The sequence below is a fragment of the Echiichthys vipera genome, assembly GCF_963691815.1.
Source record: "Echiichthys vipera genome assembly, chromosome: X".
NCBI lineage: Eukaryota > Metazoa > Chordata > Actinopteri > Perciformes > Trachinidae > Echiichthys > Echiichthys vipera.
The window spans coordinates 27,334,166-27,356,979 of record NC_139825.1 but is presented as its reverse complement, the minus strand read 5'-3'; the positions used below and the strand labels follow the sequence as shown (position 1 = coordinate 27,356,979).

The 22,814-nt window shown below is 40.2% G+C and overlaps 1 protein-coding gene across 1 annotated transcript in view; it reads right to left on the bottom strand.

Annotated features, from left to right (window-relative positions):
• Positions 1-1,479: 1,479 nt before the first annotated feature.
• Positions 1,480-22,814, bottom strand: part of srgap3 (SLIT-ROBO Rho GTPase activating protein 3) — a 65,532-nt gene continuing 44,197 nt past the window's right edge. The window contains exons 7-22 of the mRNA XM_083939064.1: positions 19,561-19,782; positions 18,813-18,914; positions 17,862-18,059; positions 17,522-17,606; positions 15,534-15,561; positions 14,565-14,667; positions 13,636-13,696; positions 12,926-13,003; positions 12,365-12,499; positions 11,712-11,817; positions 9,648-9,875; positions 9,401-9,474; positions 6,587-6,767; positions 6,269-6,418; positions 5,860-6,175; positions 1,480-4,980 (exon numbers count right to left, since the gene is read on the bottom strand). Coding sequence (XP_083795190.1) covers positions 4,534-4,980; positions 5,860-6,175; positions 6,269-6,418; positions 6,587-6,767; positions 9,401-9,474; positions 9,648-9,875; positions 11,712-11,817; positions 12,365-12,499; positions 12,926-13,003; positions 13,636-13,696; positions 14,565-14,667; positions 15,534-15,561; positions 17,522-17,606; positions 17,862-18,059; positions 18,813-18,914; positions 19,561-19,782 — 2,514 coding nt within the window. The 3' untranslated portion in view covers positions 1,480-4,533. The remainder of the gene's footprint in view (positions 4,981-5,859; positions 6,176-6,268; positions 6,419-6,586; positions 6,768-9,400; positions 9,475-9,647; positions 9,876-11,711; positions 11,818-12,364; positions 12,500-12,925; positions 13,004-13,635; positions 13,697-14,564; positions 14,668-15,533; positions 15,562-17,521; positions 17,607-17,861; positions 18,060-18,812; positions 18,915-19,560; positions 19,783-22,814) is intronic.

Here is a 22,814-nt window from a genome sequence, read left to right as displayed (position 1 = left end):
AATGTTTTCCTTCGTTTTTTCAGTAAATCAATTTATTATTCGGACATAAAATCACGTCTGAGAATAATAATAAAAATGCTTTTGCAAATTTCCCCTGACTTATTTTAAACATGTCCATAATCTTTAACACATGCAGATCCCAGATTGTTTGTATAACTTAGTGTCAGCTAGCGTATACACAGAACTCTTTAAAGTTGAATCGTCTTTACTTAGAAGTAAAGAAAGTCGTATATTTCCAGACTAATGAAAACTGTGAACACAGTTGCTTGTTTGACATGTTCTCATTGAGGAGGGGTTTCTCAGGTGGAACAAATTGAATTTTGTTTATGCTCCGTTGGTGTGAGTGGGTGGTATAACACTCTCTGCCCAATGGACTAGAAAGACAATTTCAAAGGGAGATGCAATCATCTAATTTATGCAAAACTCTGCTCTCTGTCCAATCACCACGATGCTGGTTCCTAATCCTTCAAGAGCAATCAACTGATAGCTGACTTCACACCCTACTTGTTAACTTCATGTTCATCAAACCCTTCCTCTGGATTGTTTTCTGCTGCAGTTTCTCCACCATGTGGCAACAGAATAAACTGCAGAATCTTGAACACACCATTCAAACGATCCTCGTGATTTTGTATAAAGAGTCAGTTCATTTTGTATTGGCTAATGCCTGTTTTTTTTTTTTAATCTTTCTCTCCTTCTCTCATCTTACACTATTTAAGAATGTAAACTTATCATAATTAACTTATTTTCAAAGGGACACATGTCCATTTTCAGGTTCATACTTGTATTTTGATTTTCTAGAGGAACATGTTTAAATGCTTTAATGTTCAAAATTATGTTTCTCATACAGTCTGTCTGAATATACACTAACCCAGATTATCGGCCCCTTGAATGCCCAATAATTCCCGCAAATGTCCATTATTACTGGGAGATATCAGCAGTTCACTGCGATGTTCGCCCTGTCCCGATAATTGTCAAAACGCACACTCGGGGGGTGGGGGGCGACACGCACCTCCGCTACACGTGAATGCCAGTGAATACAGGTATATACCTGGTATATATCTGTATTCACCCTCTGTCTGAAATGCTGTTTTATCGCCTGTCTCTTTAAGACCACTTCCTGAAAAAGCCCAGTCTGCTCTGACTTGTCAGAGTTAATGGGTCTATACTGTAACAGCACTGTAGCTGCACTTTATACCTAAATATAGTATAGTTGTGACATAACAACTGTACAGAAGTCGTGACAGCTCATTTAAAAGGCACAGTTTCTGTGCACTGCAGATACCGTATATAAATTCTCCTTGGCTGCAACAACGGTGCAGAGACGCTGAGAAGTGGAAGACCCTGAAACACTATCCAATCAGGAACTTAAACCAGAAAACAATGCTTCCATTTCCATTATGTGATTCACAAATCAATTCACTCACCACAATCAGATCACAGAGCAATAATGGTTTTATTTGGATCCAGGGGTTTTCAACATCCAGTCAGTGGTATGGTGTACATTACATCACAGGGTTTCAACCAACCACATACTCCTTAACAAACAGCATCACTAGACAAACAATTAAAGAGAAGGTAAACAATGTGACGACAACTCACACTCCCGTCCCCACGACATGACAGTCTGCTCACTTACTGTGATGTCCTTTTTGAATATTAACCCATTGTCTTCTCATGAAAGCAGATAATTAGTGTAACTCATTTCAGCATACATTCCAGGAAAGAAAACGTCTGTGTTACATCACATGAAGGGAGAAAGAGAGTGCACCAAGTGCCTTATAACCTCTGCAAGAAGAGGGTCCATATCAGTCCTGCTGCTTCCAACAATACTGCAATGAGGGGAAGGATCAAAATGACAAATTATGGCTCAACTACAGCACAGGCAGTTCACACAGAAAACAAAAAAAGTTAGAGAAATATTCTGAGATGATTCCACTGAACTTCACCAGTAGATCGTGTGTACAGTAGTTTCTATAACTTCTATTCTTCAGTGATCAAACACAGACGAGCATTTTATGAGAGGAACATATTTACACAATGTATTCATTGCGGTGGTTTGATGACTGAGTATCAATAGAAAGTAAAGATAAAAAAGCAACATCAGTTTATAATAAACATGACAACTAATAGACAACATATTACAGTAAAAAAGGAAATATAAAAGTCCAATAAAAATTGATGTTGTGCACAAAAGGCACTCAAATTTTCTGCTTCACTTACAAGTGTCTATAAATAAAAAACAAAACAGTCTGGTTAAATATAATGATGATAAATTCACCTTTTGAAATTGTGTGCTTTCTTCGTATTTCAGTAAACGTATGCTTTTTTTTTGTAACATTATTGTCATAGATTTCAACACAGCAAAACTGTAATCAGGACAGACAAAGAGAACGATATGAATAAGCTCAGTGATAGTAATATTAGTTCCAGATCATAATGCCCACAGAAAGGAGATGGTATCCACTGGGTCGTCACAAGAAGAAGCAATACCAGCAGGAACCAGCAGAGGACGTGACTGAACTGTCTGACTTTAAATGCTGTACTGCCTTTTTCTGGCTCTCCGTTCTAAATCAATCCATTGACATCAAGCGATTATATTTAATTTATATGTACTTCAGTAAGACTGCAGAATATACAGACTGTCTGCAGAGTTGACAGTGTAACTAGGGCCTGGTTTACATGCTAATATTTAAGTTGATTTTTACTCAGTTAAGCTCACTCGGTTTTCTTTCTCTTTTTTTTTAACAACTGCAACAAGCAGCTTAATTCATCATTCCTAATCCCCATAAATGTTAAGGCCCATTTAGAATATTGAATTAATTTGTGCGTTTACCAAGAAAAGGCACCACATAAAGCCATTGTTTAATTTGCCGCAGAATATGAGTCAGACATCACAGCGCAAAACATGCAGAACTAAGCAGGCTCTTTGGGATGCGGATAACAAGTCTCCAGACTAGAGCTGTCAGAATGACAAGCGGTACAGTAGATATAGAAACACTGAAATATTCTCTATTTAGTTTTGGAAATAGTCTACAGTCAGAGCATAACTGTATCTATCAACAAGGGTAAGAAAATGGCAGAAGGGAAGGAAAATGTGATAGCTGTGATTACAGAATGTCACAGCATCTACTTCCCAGCTTCCCCTGGGTCAGTTTCACCTTCTAAATTTAAAAAAAAAGGAACCGTTATGCAACATTAAAAATCACCCAAAATCAGACCTAAAGTGGCAACAGCTCAAGTGTTAGGAACTGAGTGTGAAAATGTGTCAAAAACACGCAGAAGACATGTATTTAGGCTTTGTTGTCCGTTCAACAGCAATCCGTTTACTACAGTACAATTACCAAATGCACTCAAATCACACAGTACAAGGTACCTTTTTTTACCTCTATTTTGCACGGATAAAGAGTATGTTTGTAGTTTACTGAAGATGATAAAAAGGTGGTTTATGGTCTTTCCTCACGGCCAACCCTTTGCCTTTTTTTGTAATAGCCTGTACAAGATTAACACTTAAAAAATTACTAGTTATATATTATGTACAGGTTGACCACAGGATTTCTACATTAGTTTATGAATTGGTTAAGTGTGCCCACAGTCCAACCATAGATGATGGTGGAGGGTGCTTTGCTTTTTTATGATCTGATAATTATTAGACTTCAGAAATCATCTTCATGCCAGGATGCTTTTTATCTTCAGCAGTAAATGCGATGACTTCAGGTACAACATCTAGAGTACCACACACATGGCAGATATAAATATAATATGGTTGGATCCCCATGTATTACTTTGTCAAATATTTGGATATTTGAAATTCGATTTTTTTTTTATGAACTAATATTTTATGCTTACAATGACCATATGTGAAAATCCTGCATCATTACAAATCTGTCAATGATGAAAATCTTTCCTTATTTTCTCCAAACCCCACATGCAGAAGTATATAATGTCACTAAGTTGTTACTTTGCTGAACATCCACTGTATTATAGTACAAACAGAAAGCATGGCGACTTCAAGTAATTTTCTATGTACAGCCAAAAGGCCCGCAACCTAAATGGTAACCAAACATGGTACCTAGCCTGAATGTTTACACCTGTCCAGATGTGTTTCATACACATCAGCAAGAGTGACTGAAACATCAGCTGGACAACATGTGCTGAGTGGAAACTAATACTAAGTGTCACACAAGTATTGCTTCACTTGCATTAAACGCATGAAACGAGAACACGGCCAAAGATTCTTTTGTTGAAACTGAGGTAAAACTGAAATTGTACGTATTCTTATGCACATTTTCTTTAGTTAAATCAAGTTTCAAAGAGAATTGAGCTTCACACCTCTACAGCTTCCTCTGCCGCTTTATCACCCTGGTAACATATTGTAGGCTCGCTTCAAGAACTTCCTGCACATGAATTAAGTCAGGCAGAAAACAGAGAGGGGAATATCCATATCTGCTTTTCACACATCAGCACTCATTTCCATAAACCTTCTCCTCACTTGGAAAGCTTTACCTCCTTTTCACCTGACAGATTCCACCTTTGCTACATGGTACCAGACTTATCTCCAGAATCACTCGATGTATTCATATTAGAACCTGCAGCTGTACTGTTACTTGGAAACATCTTCTCAGTGGGAGTTACAGCAGGGCTGCCGACCCCTGAAGAGCTGGAGCTGCTCGAGCGGTGCTGGGTTGGAGGAGGGCGCACCGGCCTCATGGGTGGAGGGCGTAGCTGAGCCCCAGTCAGCCGGGAAGAGAGAGCGGGTTTAAAGGTGGTCATCATCTCAGAGGTGGAGCTGCTGCTGCGGCGCATGGCCGCATCCGGGTCACGGATCATAATGGTATGCAGAGGACTGCCGGGCTCAGAGCTAACTGGGTTCTTCATGGGCTCCAGGGTGTCCAAGACCACGTCAGGAGCCTGTTTAACAGTGTTCTGTCGCTCCAGCTCACGGAGCTCATGGAGCGCTGTAGTCATGGTCTTCTCTATGTCCTGGTAGAGGAGAGATGAAAATGAGCACAACAGTACGATCAAAACTAACAGCCAGGACAGTGAGGCATCTAGCATTTAAAAATGACACTTAAGACTACACCCATGTGTTTGCAAGTGTTAGCTTCTTAACTATAATTTACACTTGTTTTTAATGTTAATTAATGTACATTGTCCCTTTTTCAAATAAATAAATAACTTGGTGACTGGAATGGTATAAAAAACAACCTAAAACATCTTTTTTAAAACACAGCAACATGGTTTGCAAAAAGTACAGGTGATATGAATTCAAATATGCAAAACAATTGGTACAGTAGTGTTTCTATTTGGATACTTAATCACTTACACCATTTTGTTTGATAACTTTTGAGATTTAAGATGAAGTGTAATTATGGGGTTTTCAACACTCACTGTTTGTGTTCAATATGCTGTGCTGAATACCACTTTGAAATGACCCATTGGAACCCGAAGGAAATCGAAACCCAAGAATCAGTTTGGGTCAAGTTGCTGAACATTAGAGGTTTTGATTACGTTTGGATCTGATGACTAAAGCCATTAGCTGAACCTTCAGTGCCTAATATTCAGTTCCAGGCCACTGTGTCCTTGAGATATGTCTATCTGCCAGCTGCGGTCTGGCCCTGACATTCATTCTAGGTGCCAGCTGCTGCTCTCAGATTGACAGCTACATCGGGAGCTCTGGCTCTGTTCTAACCAAACCTTCCAAATCCTCCTATATGCTTTAATTGCCTGAGACTTTATAGCATGTCTAGTAGTGAGACCACAGTGTCATCAAACAGACATCTAAAGAGACAACTTTTATTTCTTGGTAACATGTTTGATTTATTTTCACATCAGTTTTGATATAAGGTAAGTCCCACTTACCTCAGCCAGAGCTTCAGTCTCCAGTGATTTGTGGTCCCCGAGGCTGCTGTGACGAGTAGCGCCCTGCACCGGTCTAAGAGGGTGGCCCTCAGGATAGGCCTTCCTGTCCAGGTAGTTGATGCTTCCTGCACTGCCAAAGGTACCAATGCGCCTCTTTTCTGGGCTCTCAATACGGCTCTTGCTGATAGACACCTTGTGCGGGCTGCTGGGACAGGCTGCAGCCCGAGGCGGAGTGTCAGGCACTCTGGTTGGGCTGTGGGTGTCTGCACCACTTCTACGTCGTGGGATTGCAGCTCCATCGGATCGTAGCCTTACCCTGCAGAGTGGGATCAGATCGGACCAACAGTCAAACAGGAGAACTCCTCAGTAGCACTACACACAACGTTTAAAACAAGACAATTGTAACCACCTCCCCATGACTCCTCCAAAGTTGTAGTCAGGTGATTGTTCACATGGTGACGGGGCATCATTTTTGGATGAACCCTTATCATCCAGCAATGGTCCACTGCTTGCTTCACTATCTGCTTTCTGGCTGAGGTTATCTGAGAAAGCATCATCCCTGAAAGAGCAGAGGCACTGGTGGTGAGCACAAGATACACACATGAAGCACTTGTATACCTGAATATTCAGTGTAACTTTGTCCAACCAAATAGTTTATCGAATGTTATCAGAATTACAATACCCACAATAAACAGCAGCTACTACAATGCATTATGCTGTTACTCACAGGTCTTGTACTACAATGTACTGATGCGGGATGAGGCCATCGACTCCATTGTGGCGGCCCTCCCACCAGTCTTCAGATGCTCTGTGATACAGAAGCAGAGAGGCTCCTTTTTTGAAGGACAGCTCCCTTGGACTGCGTCCCACATAGTCAAACTTAGCAATAGCCTCGATCTGTTCAACTTCTGAAAACATAAGTAGACATCATCAAAAAGCTTAACCAACTGCTTAATATATATATATATATATATATATATATATATATATATATATATATATATATATATATATATATATATATATATATATATATGGGGAGGTGGTAACTTTATATTGTGAAAATAAAGTCTAATTGCCTGAGACAGCATGTCTAATAGTGAGACCACAGTGTCTTCAATTCCAGATCTTATTAAGTACATATAGCACTAAAAACATAATAATAATAATGATGATAATAATAATAATAATAATAATAATAATAATAATAATAATAATAATAATAATAATAATAATAATGAAAATAATAATAATAATAGAGTAATCAAGAGATCTTGGAATATGTGCTTTTAATTTTTACTTTTCTGCATTTTCTGCATTTACGAAATACGATACGATATATCAGCTCCGATATTGACTAATTAGCTTGATCGGATATTAATATCATACACAGCAATACAGTTTCAGGGATCTAGTCACTTCAATTTTATGTTTGCAACACTGGTTAGGGTTTTATATATATTTTAGAATATCTGTTTGCAGTGCACTTTACCTGGAAGTGTTGTTTGTTTCTTTTTGCTGCTAATGTACACTTTGTTATTTTGTTAATAAATAATTAATTCATCATTTCATTTATCTGTGTTAATTTGTTACCTTTTTTAACAAGGCTAAATGTTTATGTCAAGCCTGATGCCTTCACTCACATGGCGAGGTATACGGTTCATTCATTCAACAGAAGTATTGGATGGATATCAGGTATTGGCCGATACGCTCACACACCAGGTATCGGTATCTGATTGGATTGGAAAAAACTGGATCGGTGCATCTCTAAGCCATACTACAGAATTACAAAGCTGAAATTATGACAAACGTGTGTGTGGAGAAATAATTTACCAATAGTTTGTGAACTAGTAATTGCATGACAAACAGTCACCACTGTTTAAACATGTTATATGGAAAATAACTAGGTCGCAAAAAGTAATTATACAAGACGATTTTTGCCTAAGAAAACCTACAGTAAATTTCAGCGTACCAGCCAGCAGGGGTCAGTCAGAGTTAACTGTAGCAGCAATCAGCTCTCACCAAGAAAAACCCACTTTTGCACCCCTCTGATTTTATTTTGAAAAACAAACCCAAGGGGTGCAAAGATGTGAAAGAGAACGGCATAGTTGTGCTAGTCCCATAGTTGTGCGTGAATAAGGATAAAAGCTGTTTTGAAATCACAATTCTGAAAAAAGGTACAGTATGGTTGTTTTGTTCTTAGTCTGATGCTAACTCGTTTTTCTTCCATGAAAACTGAACCGTAGCCAGAGGATGCCAACTGAACCGGGTACAGAAACTACAGTGCAACACGAGAGCCCATAATGTCAAAAAAAGACTCTCAACATTAAATCCAGCAGGAGCAAAACATGGTTACCATGGTTCGACATCACACTATATACTTCATAGACCTGTCTATTCTTCACACATGGCACAGGAGATATTATTTTGTGTATTACCCGTGTTTTGGCTTTTGTGCCTGGCCCAGTTATGCATTCAAAACTCAGAGGAGAATTGGGGAAATACTGCACAAAGGAGAAAGTCTCAGGAGAATTGCTGACTAACACTGAACAAAGAGCAAGCAGGGGAGGAGGGAGAGGGAGAAGGAGAGGGACACACACACACACACACACACGCACGCACACACGCGCGCACGCACGCACGCACGCACGCACACACACACACACGCACACACAGACAGACAGACAGATCAAAGGGGCAGTGCTGCATGCCAGCACTGTTTACTCAGCTTCAAACAATACATAATCCTTTGCAATCATAAGCTATTGCAGCGCAAACCTTACTCACCTCTCAGTGGAAAAGCACTTAATAAAAAAAGTCAGTCTGTGTGGCTTTCTTATCCACAAGGACTAAAGTCATATTATTCATATTCCCATATGAAATTATTGTAATGCTACTTGCCAAGATGTTAAATTCTGTTTTCCCCCTTCTTTTTCAATATTTGCATGCAAAGTTAACATAATACTACTAACATGTTTCCCAAGCTCTGATACACAAGCAGGACCCACATGGTTCACATGGCTACTAACAGTAAAAACAATACATCAGAAAAATGTCCCACATGAACAAACAAGATTAAGAGCCTTGCTAGTGGCTCCATGAGGCTTTATTTTGGCACAGCAGAGCTTTGAGCTAAAGGATAAGGTCAGCATGCTAGTATGCTCCCAATGACAATGATAACATGTTTAGCAGATTTAATGTTTCATGTTCACCATCTTAGTTAAGTTTGTTCACTACAGAGACTAATGGGTATGTTATACGTTTTACAGTACAGGTATTTGGTCAAAAAGAAAGTATTGGGAATATTACAAATCTAACCTCATGATGGCACTAGAGGAAAAGTCAGGGAATCACCAAGGATTTTACAGTTTATCAAGAGGGGAACATTAATATCTGTACCAAATGTCATCACACTCCATTCAATAGTAATTGATTTCAGCCTGGATCAGACCGACCATCATTGCCATCCCTGGGGACATACTGTACCTGGGTAATAACAAGAAAAACCTTAAAAAAAATAGATGAAAAATGATGTACTGACCTTCATCACTGGTGTGTGGTTCAGTTCCATTGTCAGCCTCATCAATAGTGCCTGGCTCACTGTGTGGGCTGTCACTGTGAGAGTAAATGGAAAAGTTACATCTCTGTGTAGATACTAGAACATGTCAAATATTGAATTCATGAAGATACAATAAAATCACACAGTCTTTCCTTTTAAACTCATGACAAATGGAACTGTTGTCTCAACATAATTATACTTTTGTCACATGTTCACCATCAGTACTCACCAGTACTCCTCTCCCCCGGTCATGCACTTTTCATACACTGGGCCGTCCAGCTCACGTTGATTGGGAAAGATAAGTTCATTGTGGATGATGATGGTCTTGATGACCTCATTAACATGTGCCTGGCACGCTACGGGATCCTGTCCGTCTGGAATGGGCATCAAGGTTGGACCAAAGCAGATTGCCAAATTGTATGGATCCATCATATTCTCGTCACTGTACTGGGACAGACTGAGGGACAGAACAGGGCAGCATTGTGTGTTTGAGCAATCACATTTGGAGAGACATGGCTACATTCCTGTTTTATCTTCTTTAAACTTACAGACAAATGTGTGAGCAAACAGCAACTGTATACATCCAGAAGACCAAGAACAACATTATTATTTATTTGGAGTCATGTTTCTGGCCTCCTGGTCCAATATCGACCCTCCTCTTATCTCTGTTTATAGTCTCCACCAACTCCTGAGAGAAATATCTGGCTCTTTAGGTGCTAAATGCTCCACTATGTCAATCAGGTAGTTAATACATTTGTTATTTGTGACTGACACTTGCATAGTGCTGGTTTTTAGAGGTTCAAAGCTACATCTTCCCTTTTTCGACAAACCAAAACCGTCTGAAGTTTCCTCCCACGCCCACTTCAAGCACAACAACAACAACAACAACAATGGTGGACTACAACACATTCGTGCTGCTCGTCTTGAATACAATGGATGATTTAATTTGAGAAGAAAGGTAATTATCGTTTTGATTTTTATTAACCATGAATGTAGGTTGGAAGTTAAAGTTGCCTTACCTAGCACAGACTACCTTTAATTGATCACACTACAGTTATAATTAACGATCCATTTATGTATTTATGATTCATGTCTTTACAGGCAACGGCAGAATCAAATGAGTGTAGCTGGAGCTGTGTTCAATGAAAACTGCCATTTGCTTTCTGAGTTGTTAATATTTCTTTGATTTTCTGAAAGGAACTGTGTTTAATTATTGTGCATAACTGAATAAACATCAACTTAAACAGTGTTTCTCTGTTGATCAAGCATACTAAAGAAGACATGTCTCTTTAGAAAAGTTGTTAATATTGCCAAAAACAACAATGAATTATATCAATTCTAAATTCACAACATTTTTTAAGGCAAGCAAGAAGTGGTGCCTGTTCTAGGCCAGTAAAGAGTTGGTGCCGCTCTGGAACCAGTTTTCCTAAACGAGAGTCGGTTCTTTGGCTGTGGAAACAGGAAGAACTGGTTCAAGATTGGGCACCAGCTCTGAACCGGCCCTCAAAATGTCTTGGTCGAAAAGGGGTAATTGAGATGAAGGGAATTGAGGTGATAATTCTCTGTTGGTTCATTTCTATTTTTGACCCTTTTCACATTAATTGATCAATCCCCATAATGCATGAAGAAAAACATGTAGCAGACACATCTCGTAAAGAGTCAGAGTCTGGCTTCAGCTGAATTTAGTTTTTAAATGTTGTGTTACACACTTAATTGCACATGTTAGTTAGATATTTGCTTAAAAAAGCACCGATCGGCCACCCCCTCAAACAAATAGACATAGCCGGCACTTGCCACAAGTCCTAATCAGTCCTCGCACGTTATCAACAAGCTGAGTAAAAGCAGTAAAGCCACAGCTGGAACAGCTCCAACAATGAGAGGGGGGGGGGTTATAGAAGAGCAGAGTAAAACCTAGGGTATGAAATCAAATTCTTTGTTCTGCAGGCAAACCCAGTAAAAGGAGCATTAATAACTTCCATTATAAGAGGACAGGTATACTACTTCAACGAGGCATGAGTTTCAGAGCCCATAAATAACTCCTAAAACACTGCAGACAGATGTAGCAATAAATAGCAGGTGTTTTTTTCTCAAAATATTTTTTGTCTTCTCACCTGACTGTACTTTAGCTATTCTGCTCGTTCAATATGGATTTTCCCCAATAGAATTCCACATTTATGTGTGAGTTAAGTTTAAGATTCAATCAGTCTGTGCAAAGAATAAACTCATTCACATGCTCTTCTGTACACACCAGTACCTGTGGGCTAGAATACAATGATTATCAGCGCAAACTCACTGATTAAGAAAAGCAAAAAGGTATCTCATGACGATTATGATGGTGCGGGAAAGAGTCACAGTAATCTGCTGGATGTGATGCGCTCTCTCAGCTCCAGACTCCAGCTCTGAAACACAAAGGACAGAGACAGACAGGTGTAACAACAGTGGTTTACACCGCTATAAAAGGAGACAAATCTAGCTTTTAAAGTTTTATATATGTGGACATCAAGCCTTTAATGGCAATGTCCACTGAAATATAATATATGGCAGACATTAGCAAGGATAATTGGACAAAGTGAGCAAAAGCAGAAGGCAGAGATTCTGAAAACTGTTATATGACACTTTAATAGATGCCCCCTCCTGCCTTTCATAGACCCCTAAGGCACACTAAGTGATCAAACTATTACTGTAGAAACAGCGGGGAAATGACTCTGTGGTGAACTCGCACACGGCAAACTGATGAGGCCTACACTCTCCTCTTCCTACTGGCTTTCTGTTTAATATCAGGCAGAGAGCCCTGGTCTTGAGATTGCTTCCATGTGCTGCATTGCATGCCTTTCCCTTCAGTAAGGCTAAGTCCCTAAGAAACCGCAAGGTGCATTTTCTCTTCTATTCCTCCAGTCCACACTCGACTGCCATGGCTTTGAATATTGCCTGTTGTGCGTGACTCACTGATAGTAGAGATGAAGTCCAGGAAGCGTTCCTTTGGGAAGATGGGGTTCTCCAGTCCTCTGAAGTACAGCTTTAGCACCCCTGCCACTGAGTTGATATCATGCTCATTCTGGTCGTCAATCAGAGGATCTTCACCTGATTGAGAAAAATGGGCTTTTAGTGGTGACATTTGATGGTTTTAGCCTCTTTAAACGTCCTTTATTGTTAAAAAGTGAGCTTTTCACGTATTTTGATTATAAAGCAGGTTAAGGTGCTTTATAAATACCATGAAAGTATCAAAATATGTACAGTTGTGATGTCACAACTATGCTAACTTCTAACCAATAAGTGCAGAGTGGGCTTTTAAGGGAGATGGGCTTAAAGTGACCCTAAACGGAGCATTTCAGACAGACAGTACACACAAATGATGTGGGTTTTTTTTAACCTTAAGCATGTAAACATGTTCGAGTAGAAATGCAAAATACAATGATTAACCTGAATTTAAGCAAAATATGTCCCCTTTAAGTATTTTTTGACTGACATTAAAAAAGGGGAATATAATGCCATCTGTCTTTGACTCACCTCTCTCAAAAGAGTTCTTAATATCATTGACTTCCACCTGTGATCCCGGCACACGGAATATGCCTTGCTGCTGCAAGCCTGAAAGAAATACAATCCAGAATTTGGGGTTACGATTTAGAGCTAGGCTAGCTACCATTATCTCCAAACCCCAGTGCCAGCTTCATGAAAGCCCATTGGAAACACATAACACAGAGCAGGAAATGTAATCTAGTCATAAAGGGAGATGCGTATTTTTCCATGAGAGGGCCCCTCAGTGAGGCTGCAGCATATGGTTTCAGTTAGAGGGCTCCTAATCAGTTTTCTGGAGTTTCATTAGGTCCAGATCCAGGGGAAAGGCCTGCAGGCTACAGCAATGAGCTGAAGACAGATGTGAAGGTAGACAGGGAGGAGCTATAAAGAGGGTATGGGGGTGGTGGCTGAACTGACTAAACCAAGACCAATGGGACTTTTAAAACTCTCTATGTGTGATCTATTGTTGTGAGCTTGTCAAATTACTGGCAGGCAGCTGAGCACCTCAGAGACTCGGGGTGCAGAGGAGAGCAGGTCAGTCTCTGTACCTACGGCTATTTGTGAAAATAGATTGCCTCGTCCAATAGCTGCTGTCACTACTGATGAAGTTGAAGGAGTCTTCAAAGGACTTCATAGTCTGCTCCCTTTTTCTGCCCTCTCACTCAGAGGCACTAGTTGCAGTAACACGATACGAGACTCACCGTACAGATTGATGTATCTGATACAGCTTTCGACAACAAGTGGGATTGGTTGTCCTGAATCCTGGAATCAAATGATTTAAAAAATAAATAAATACAGACAAGGCAAGCAAAAAAAAGAGCAAAAAAGAATATAGAACTAAAAGAGTAAGTAATACGAAGTTATTTTTGTAACACCATTAATTAGGAACTAAATTTCTCTCTCATCAATACATACAAATAACAATTTATTTCTCATGAGCATTTGAAAAAAACATTGCCAAAAATGCAAGCTCTTATTAACCTGTTCACCTGTTGTTATAGAATACAAACAGTTGTGGAAACTAGCAGCATGCAAGTGTAGCCCAAGCAGTAGCCAGTATATTTCTTAAAGTCTAAAAGTTTAAGCGCCCTTGTGCCATGACCTATACTCTTCAACAACAGAGGTACCTGAATGCGGGTACGGGCATTTCTTCTTCCTCTGGAAAAGAAAGCCGCAAAGCACAGAGTAGCAGAGGAAGAGAGGGCAGAGAAGCACAAAGTTAGAAAAGCTCAAATGACGAATGACCCCTCTGGAGGTTAGAGAAGGCTTAGCAGAGCGACTGCTATGAAAGCTACAGAGATGCAGTTAAGGGTTGGGTTGGCCGTATCCTGCCTCTCAGGCACGAAAGAGTGACTGGATTTAGAAATAAAGCCAGAGATGGTGAATTGTTCTGGAGGGGAATAAAGAGACAGCTGAATGCCGCTCTGTCTGCACCAGCAGAACATCGAATGGGAGGAGGAGGAGGAGGATTAGAGGTTAAACAGAAGCGTTATATCATGATCAAGGGCAGCTGGAAGAGGGAGGAACAGAAGGCCAGAAAGAGGAACAGAATGAGAGCAAAGGCTCTAGCTGCCTTCCTCTCCTGCACCAAAGGAGCTGCTCAGTCATATACCACTACCACCAGAGGTACCTTGATGAAGGTCTCCATATTGCCGTTAAACAGCTTATGGTTATACATGGAGCGTGGCCTAGGCTTCCGCATTTTCTGTGGTTTAGGGGGAAGGGTGGGCGGCCTGTGAAATGATGGACAAAGGGTACAAAAACACCATATTCTGTGAAAACTGTAGAACCAAACTTGGAGGTTCAAAAGCAGGTATGAGAAAACAGTCGCTAACACTAAGTAGTACAAAAACCCAAAGTTCATTTAAGATATCTTTTATCACTGATGCCTGATCGAAATTGGCCTTTTAATTGCGAACGAGGGGTTGATTTTACAAAACTCTAGGTGTGGAAACACTTATTGACACAGCACAAATTATGAACAAAATAACCTACCACGTGTTGTTGTCAGACAGAAAAGTTCAGCATTAAAATGTCAATCCAAAGATATCATATATTGATACAGGTTGGAACATACATGACTCCTCACTGAAAAGACAATTACATTTCCTATGTCACACCTAATAATAAGAAATAATATTAAAATGCAAAAATGTGATGTAAAGTTTTCTCCAACGTTATAATATATATATAAAATAAAGCATGTAAACCCTAGGTGGGGTCAAAAGTCACTTCAATATTTATGACAAGCCTTTATGAAAGTAAACGACTAGAGCTATATGTCATATGTGCAAGGATGTCATTTTTGGAAAGGACAACAGGAACTGCAAAACCATGGCCACTACTAGTTTTCACAGATCTAACATTAATAGACAGTGCCTGTTATTCATTGACTGCAATGTTGCTATCCAATGCAGTCAAATACCATAATTTATGACAGAATTTTTTCCCCCCATATTTTTTCACAATTTTTAAATATATATATTTCTGTTTGGATGTTCAACTGACATGCTTTTTTTCTTTCCTCTTTAATATTCAAACAATCTGAAAACATGCTATAAGCAGATGCTTTGAGGCTGAAAGGCGAATGACATCATACCTTGTAGTTCCACACTCAGCCCTTTCCCCTGTGGAAAACAAAAACACAAGAGGGACATGTTATATCTTTGTGGTACATATTATACAGACTCCAGTGTCCACCATCACTGAAGGGTTTGATGAGACACAACATGACTATTGAGAGAGATGAATGGAACAGTGCTAACGCCATTCATTGGACAGAGCTATTGAGCAGTCGTCGCCTAAACCACGGGGGACCCAGAGGACCCTGTGGGGTCGCAGAGCAAAGAAAAGGGGGGTTGTGGCAGCAGGGTGTATATGTTGAAGGATGTCTGTGCTGGTTCACTGAGCCTTTTGTTATTGGTTTCCAACAACACATGCACATGTTGTAGGAATATGTATAGAAAAAACACAGTCTGCAAAGTAATTATCAAACTTGGTTATACTCTTTTGGACTAATTTCAGAATACGTCAACGTTTATGTTTCCACTGATTGCACACATCCTTTGGTCAGTTAATTCAGAGACGACCCAGCCTTTCATTGTGTGTGTCTTTGTCTGCCATTGACTGGATTATAAACTGGAAGGCAGTCAATGTACCAAAAAATCTTAACTCCATCTAACAACGGACAGAAAGAGCAAAGGCTAGCCCATTTCTCAACACATCATTCTAGCAGATAGCACATTGTATCAGGAGCATTCATGTGAAGAAACTACAGCACATATGCCCAGACACCATTCCTCTGAGTGATAGCCTCTGTCTGTCTACCTCTGACAACCAACCTCAAAATTACAGAGTTTATCAAGCAAAGAGTCTACGATGACTTTCCCCTAATTTCATAACAAAAAGTCCCTCAATGATAAAGGGATGTGTATTCTATAAACATAAAAGGAGTCAAGTACGAATTCACTGAACAAGGACATTTGTGACTCCTTATCTGGGAAACAAGGCCTCAGAGATATAACAACACCATCTTGTGTGGTGCCAGTGCTTGGCATTATGTTTTAGTCAATACACGCAGCAAGATATAAACGCCATGTGGCAGTCACCAGTCTCATCTTGTTCCCTCTGTCATGCTCACAAACAACACCAACACAAACACGCTACTTTGGGTGTGTAGCGATGAGCTAATGAGCAGGACGAAACCCTGATTGATCACCTGAATAATTAAAAGAGGGTGGTACCTGGATGCGGCATATGCCGTGTTCAAACACCCTTTCAGCTGATCCAGCATGGACATAAAAAACAGACCTGTCTGGAGATTGATATGAACTAATATGTGAGTGTATAATAAGTGCAAAAAAATGTAGTTGGTAGTTTGCCACATAGGGAATAGCACAGCTCCTTGAGGTTTTTAAAACTCAACAAAGCAGATTAAATGATTAAGTAAATACTTGAATGAATTAATATATAAATACAACGTGTGAAATGTAGAAATATTCATGCGTGCATGGCCTCAGCTGTCTGTGCCTGATGCCCTTTTCTATAAGGTGAACCCCTGATGCAGGAGCAGCTGCAGAAATGGGCCTGGGTCTGGTCCCACTGATTGATTGGGCGTAAACTGTTCACGGCTGAGGTGACAAGAGGACCCCTGGGGAAGGGAGGGGCCGAGGGAAGCCTGTCTTTTACAGCCTGGAAATGGAAATCCTCCCTGAGGCTTTACCATATAGAGACTAACCGGATAATACTTTAACCAATGAAGATAAGTAGAAAGTGGAATGCATACCTCAAAGTAGATGGTCTGCCTTTGGTTTGAATATCATTTGAATATCCACTCTAATGTCCTCTTTACTTTCTGCTTCCCTAAGAAACAGTTGTCCTGTAGCCTCCTATACCTCGTTCTCTGCTGTTTATTAGATAAGAACTGCACCATTATAACCAAACTACTGGCATCAAATATCGTCGTTTTGGCCCCCTAAGTTCGGATGAAAATGGGTAAAAAATGTATAACCCTAAATGACTTTACGCAGCTGTGGTGGGATTCAGTGGGTCACAGATGAAGATATGTAAAGAGAAAAGACTCCTTACCTTCACCCAGTGTCTGCTTCAGTAAGTCATGCTTGGCCTGCAGCTTAATGATGAGGTTACTGCCATTTAGGTATTCCTTGAATTTCTACAAAGACAGGCAACAATGAGCAAGCGGCAGCACTAATCCAGTGTAACATGAGCCCAGTCAAACTGTTCAGTGTCGCTCAAATCAGCACAAATTCAATCTGTTCTAGTTTTAATTTAATTTCTGTTTGCAGAGCATGTGGAAATGAAGACTGATGGGCTCGATTTTGAAAAGCTGCACAAAGAGTTCATAGTAGGCCGGCCAACAGTCATTGACAGTTTGGAAGGACAGATGTATCAAAATTGACATACTCACCGAAAAGTAGAACATTTCCGTTTCCTGTTGGTTTGCCCTCCTCTTGGCTACATTCAGCTTGCTCATGTAGGACTCAGAGGCTACAGACTTAATGGATTCAGTGGAGCGGCTGTGTTGGAAGGCATCGGACACGTCAAAGTCCTCTACCGTCAACATGTCCTGCAGCGTTTGCATGGTGGCATCCAAGGTCTTTCTCACCTGCACCGACGGGGAGAAAATGACAAATGAAGCATCAGATTTTACTTTTTCGTGGCTATTTTATTCCAAGCCTGGATGGAACCAAAGTAATTGATGACATTTTCAAGAGTGTGAGTAATTTACAGCACTAGCATGTTGATATCAAAGACAAATTGACGCCTTAACAATAAATGACCTTGAATTACACTGAAATGACATCAAGCAGCATCGGAGTTTGAGCCCAGAGCAACCCGCAAGGCATGAAAATGATGAGCGTCTGGCAAAGACACAAATTGTATGTTATATTAATGAAGGAGGGTTTTTTGTTTAGAGTTGAGATTGATAAAGCTAATTTTCCAGTAATGGCAGGGCTCGTCCATTATCCTCCATAGCACAAGACAAGGGGGTACAGGGAAGATGCAGAGCCATTGCACAGGAGAGTCTTACAAGCCCTGGTTATTATAACCTCCATTTGCACTTTTGTATCTGTGGCTCTTAATGAGGAACTCTTTTCTTCATCACAAAAATGACATTTTTCACTTATAACTTCATAAAATACATAACAACGGCAACGTGACAATCTTAATATATTCTCGCCTCCTGCAGAGCAAGGGTTGTTGGAGAGTAATTGCAATGAGAACAGATGGTGATGTGGCCCTCCTACTTGGCTCTGGGGAAAATGAGGCTTTCTGTTTTTGGGGGGTTGGGCTGAAGGTTGTGGTGGTGGTGGAGGAGGGGCCACTGGACAGGCACAGGACCTTCATAACTCCTCACCTCCTCGTTCTCAATCTTTAGCGTAGCTAACCGAGACTGCAGTTGGTGGTAACGCATCAGGAGTTCAGTCTGGACAGGCTGCTGGGCGCTCACCTGGCACACCTGAGGAGACGAAGGAGGACACATGGCTTACAACAGACTAATAGATCCATCTGAAGCTTTAAAGTGATTCTTACCTTTTTTGCATGTCTCACAGGGATTCCCTCCAAAGTCCCACCCTCTCCCCCCTGCCTGACCTCTGACGCTCCCCAGACATGCACTGAGAGAAATGCTACTTTTGAGTGCCATAGAAAGTCAGAAGTTTTGGACCTCCAACTAGGCAAAGTGCACTTAAAAGCCTGTCAAAGTAGAACCTTCTTCTAGCAAATTCGGCGGAGAGCCTTCGAAACTTCGGACTTCCCATTGCACTCAAACACAACATAAGCAGTGCAAGTGAAACAGAGAAATGGATAACAGGCTCTGCAAATTATTTAATTTGAACCGAATAAAAGGATTGGTTTTATTTTATCAGAAAAATATGAAAATTGAATATTAATGAGTTTTAGGACCTGGTGGATTTATTTTAGATTCACATTTACATTCAGGAGCATTTTAAGATTACAAAAAGAATGTAAAAATGCCAGAAAGGTAAGACTTGCTTTAAGAGTTACTTTGTAAAAAACAATTAAATTAAAATAAATTCTCAAAAGATGTCAGCTTTAAGTGTAATCTTAAGGGATCTAAATCTGCAGCATTTAAAGCATCTCACCTCATCTCCCATGTGTGGCAGGTAATCAAAGCGCATTGGAGGGCAGAACACCTGGTTATGCATATCCATGATCTTGTGCTTGTCACTGCGGGAATCCAGGTTGTCTACCGCATTCTCTATAATATCCAGTCCCTCGTGGCGTGATGTCTCCAAGTTGTACTCGGCGGATAAGTAGGTCCTGAGGGTGCGTGCCAAGCTAGCATGGTAGCCCAGGTCACAGCACTGCAGAGATAAAATGTCATATCAATAACCAGGAAACACTCTCTAAACGCAATAGTAGATGGAAGTTCAAAATACAATCTGAAATCATTCGGATTCATTCTAACACTAAGTCAGTTTCACCTCTGAGCGTGCTCTGTTGCACCTGAAACCACAGCAACAGTGATGTCATGGTGTATTGACCACGCCCCGAAATACACTTCTACATCACTGCAGCAACACGGAAAGTTATGCCACTAGACACTTTTCAACTGGTGTTAAGTTGCTCTTTAATTTGAAAAATCAATATAAATGTATCAGAGAATGTGGAAGGGAATGAGCACATTTATGTTAGAAAGTCTTTTAGTTTGAGTATCTTACGAAATATTCAGGCCTATTTAATGGACTAAATCCAAAGTAACATCCTGCTACGGGTTACCCTTCAAAAATAGAAGTTCACAGAATTACAGGAGAAAACGCGGTAGGCCAACAGGGATAATTACAGAGCCCTGTCATACGGAGCTGGATGAAGTAACCTAATTAAGCAGAGGATGGTAGTGAGGAGGTTTCGAGGGAGCTTGAGGCAGCTGACAATTCTGTAAACACTCTTTATCACTGAGGAAGTAGACTCTTTACTTGCACAGGCCTCATTGCACCACTCGGTCAAAGTGGCTCAATAGGCTAAAGACTAAAGGAAGCCAATTGGCTTTAAAAACAAAACAAAAAAACAAGCAAACTGAGTGAGAACAAATTCATATCTGCAGCAGCCTGGAAGAAGCAGATGACTGGAAAAAAGATTAGATACACTCTTCAATCCAAATACTATTGACTGGTTTTATGCTTTTATATTCTCATCTGTCTCATTAGAGCTGCTGTGCAAACATACTGTAGGGACATATAACTGCAATTTATTATTTGCAAATATTTCTAATTTATTTCAGAACACATTCAGTTTAAAATGCTTTAATCTGAATAAATAGTTGTAATGCACAACCATGTACTTAATTATTGTTGTAACCCTTCCCTCCCCTGTATGCTATAGCTAACGATCTGTTAAATAACTTAAATGTTTCCATCGTGCTGTCACTACTGACCGACTTTATTCCTAAAGGTCTAGGCAGCATAGAATCAACTCCACATGTTGTTCAGAATTACAATTCAACAGTTAAAAGTCACTGATGCTGACTGACAAAGCTGACTTCTTTCTTTTGTTAGCGTCTGGTTCGATGTGTGTGGTGTACAGTTACACTGACAAGACAAACGGACCCTTCTTCCCCCTCTGCCCTGCTTGTGGCGGGCCAAACCATTCAAGCTCACAATCCCATTCCCTGCAGCTCAGCAGGACTTGGGATGACATGGACCTTTCAGTTTAAAGACACTGGATCCATCAAAGAGGCAGGGAATCATGAATCGGGTTCTCAGTATGTCCAGCTACCAACAATATATCAACATCACACTGCATATAACAGACACTAACTCTTCGTGCTATTTCAACAGAAAGTGTTAAAAATAATGTAATGTTCATTATATTATATAAATCTCACTAAAACTATATCTATCATGCCTGACCTGGAAAAATGTACATCTATCACTGTGACTAATGAAGTGCCGTATGGTGGTCTGGCCTCAAGCTAAAATGTGACAGCCAGGCCATTAGCACAGAGAGAAGGGGGAAAACAGGCATATGGAAGGGCTGTGATAGTTAACACCAGTGATAGAAACCGTTATCTTTATATTTAAGTTTTTTGTTTGATATCCACAACCACAAAGCCCACATTCACTGCCATCTGTCACTTAAACACTGGCCTTCAAAGTATGACTTCACTAGGAATGATTTAACCTTGGTTTTTGCTTGACAGTCAATAACAAAACTAAATCATCAAAGCAAAGCCCTGTCTCCTACAAATCACGTTGCTATACAACAACAATGTATTATCAATTATGTTTCGAGGCAAACATATTTTGTCCTGAATTACATTTGTCTTTATCTTATCACAAAAATGTCTCTAATCTAGATAACTCTAAATAGTCAATAAGTCCATAAAAGTCTGTGTAGAGAGGAGGTCTGGTTGGATGAGTGGGTCAAACTAACACAGATCACCCAGGAGATTGCTGTTCATGTCCCGTGTTTGAAGAAAAGCATTGAATGTTGTATGGAACATAGCCTACCTACTTGCAAAACGTTACTTGACTTTCGTGACACTTGTTTTATTACAAAGCATGATCTTTCTCTAAACCTAAAACATATCATTTTTGTTTGAATTTACAACATTGACCATGGCAAGTGTTTCACAACCTGTTGTTGGAAAAAAAAACTTTTCCTCTAAACGTAAATGAGAATTCAGTTTTGCTATATGGGAACTGAATTTCTAGGTGACAGGGTTGAGATAAAGTATGCAACACCGTATAACACAAGAAAAAACATGGAAAATACAATTGTACACTTTTCTAAAGACCTAACTTGCAAGCACAACTACCTAATCCAAATAACACAAACTAACAAGAACAAACTGCACATTAGTTCTGAAACCAAAACCTTCAGTGAAGATAAGGAAAAGGGGGGGCTGTTAATAGTAGCTGCCCATTTGTGTTGGCTGTGTGTGTGTGTGTGTGTGTGTGTGTGTGTGTGTGTGTGTGTGTGTGTGTGTGTGTGTGTGTGTGTGTGTGTGTGTGTGTGTGTGTGTGTGTGTGTGTGTGTGTGTGTGTGTGTGTGTGCATTGCGTAATAGTGGAACTGGACAATAAAAACAATTACATTTTTAATGACAATGAGATGAAAAAACAAATCAAGTCTCGAGTCTCACAACCCTAAGGAGGGAGCTGTGTGCATATCTTAAAAGAACAGATACAGAATGTTTTGGATGATTTTGTCTAAAATGATCAATTAAAGGCTTCCTCATCTCAGTGTTCATCTGTTTGTCTGCAGGGGGACTGGTAGCAGGTCACCCAGGACTGAGAGCCCGGTGCCAACCACATTAACTGCTTTCATGCCTGCATAAACACAGCCCCTGCTCACCAGCTGACTTTGACTGGCTTCCAACCTTAGTGGCTTAGTGG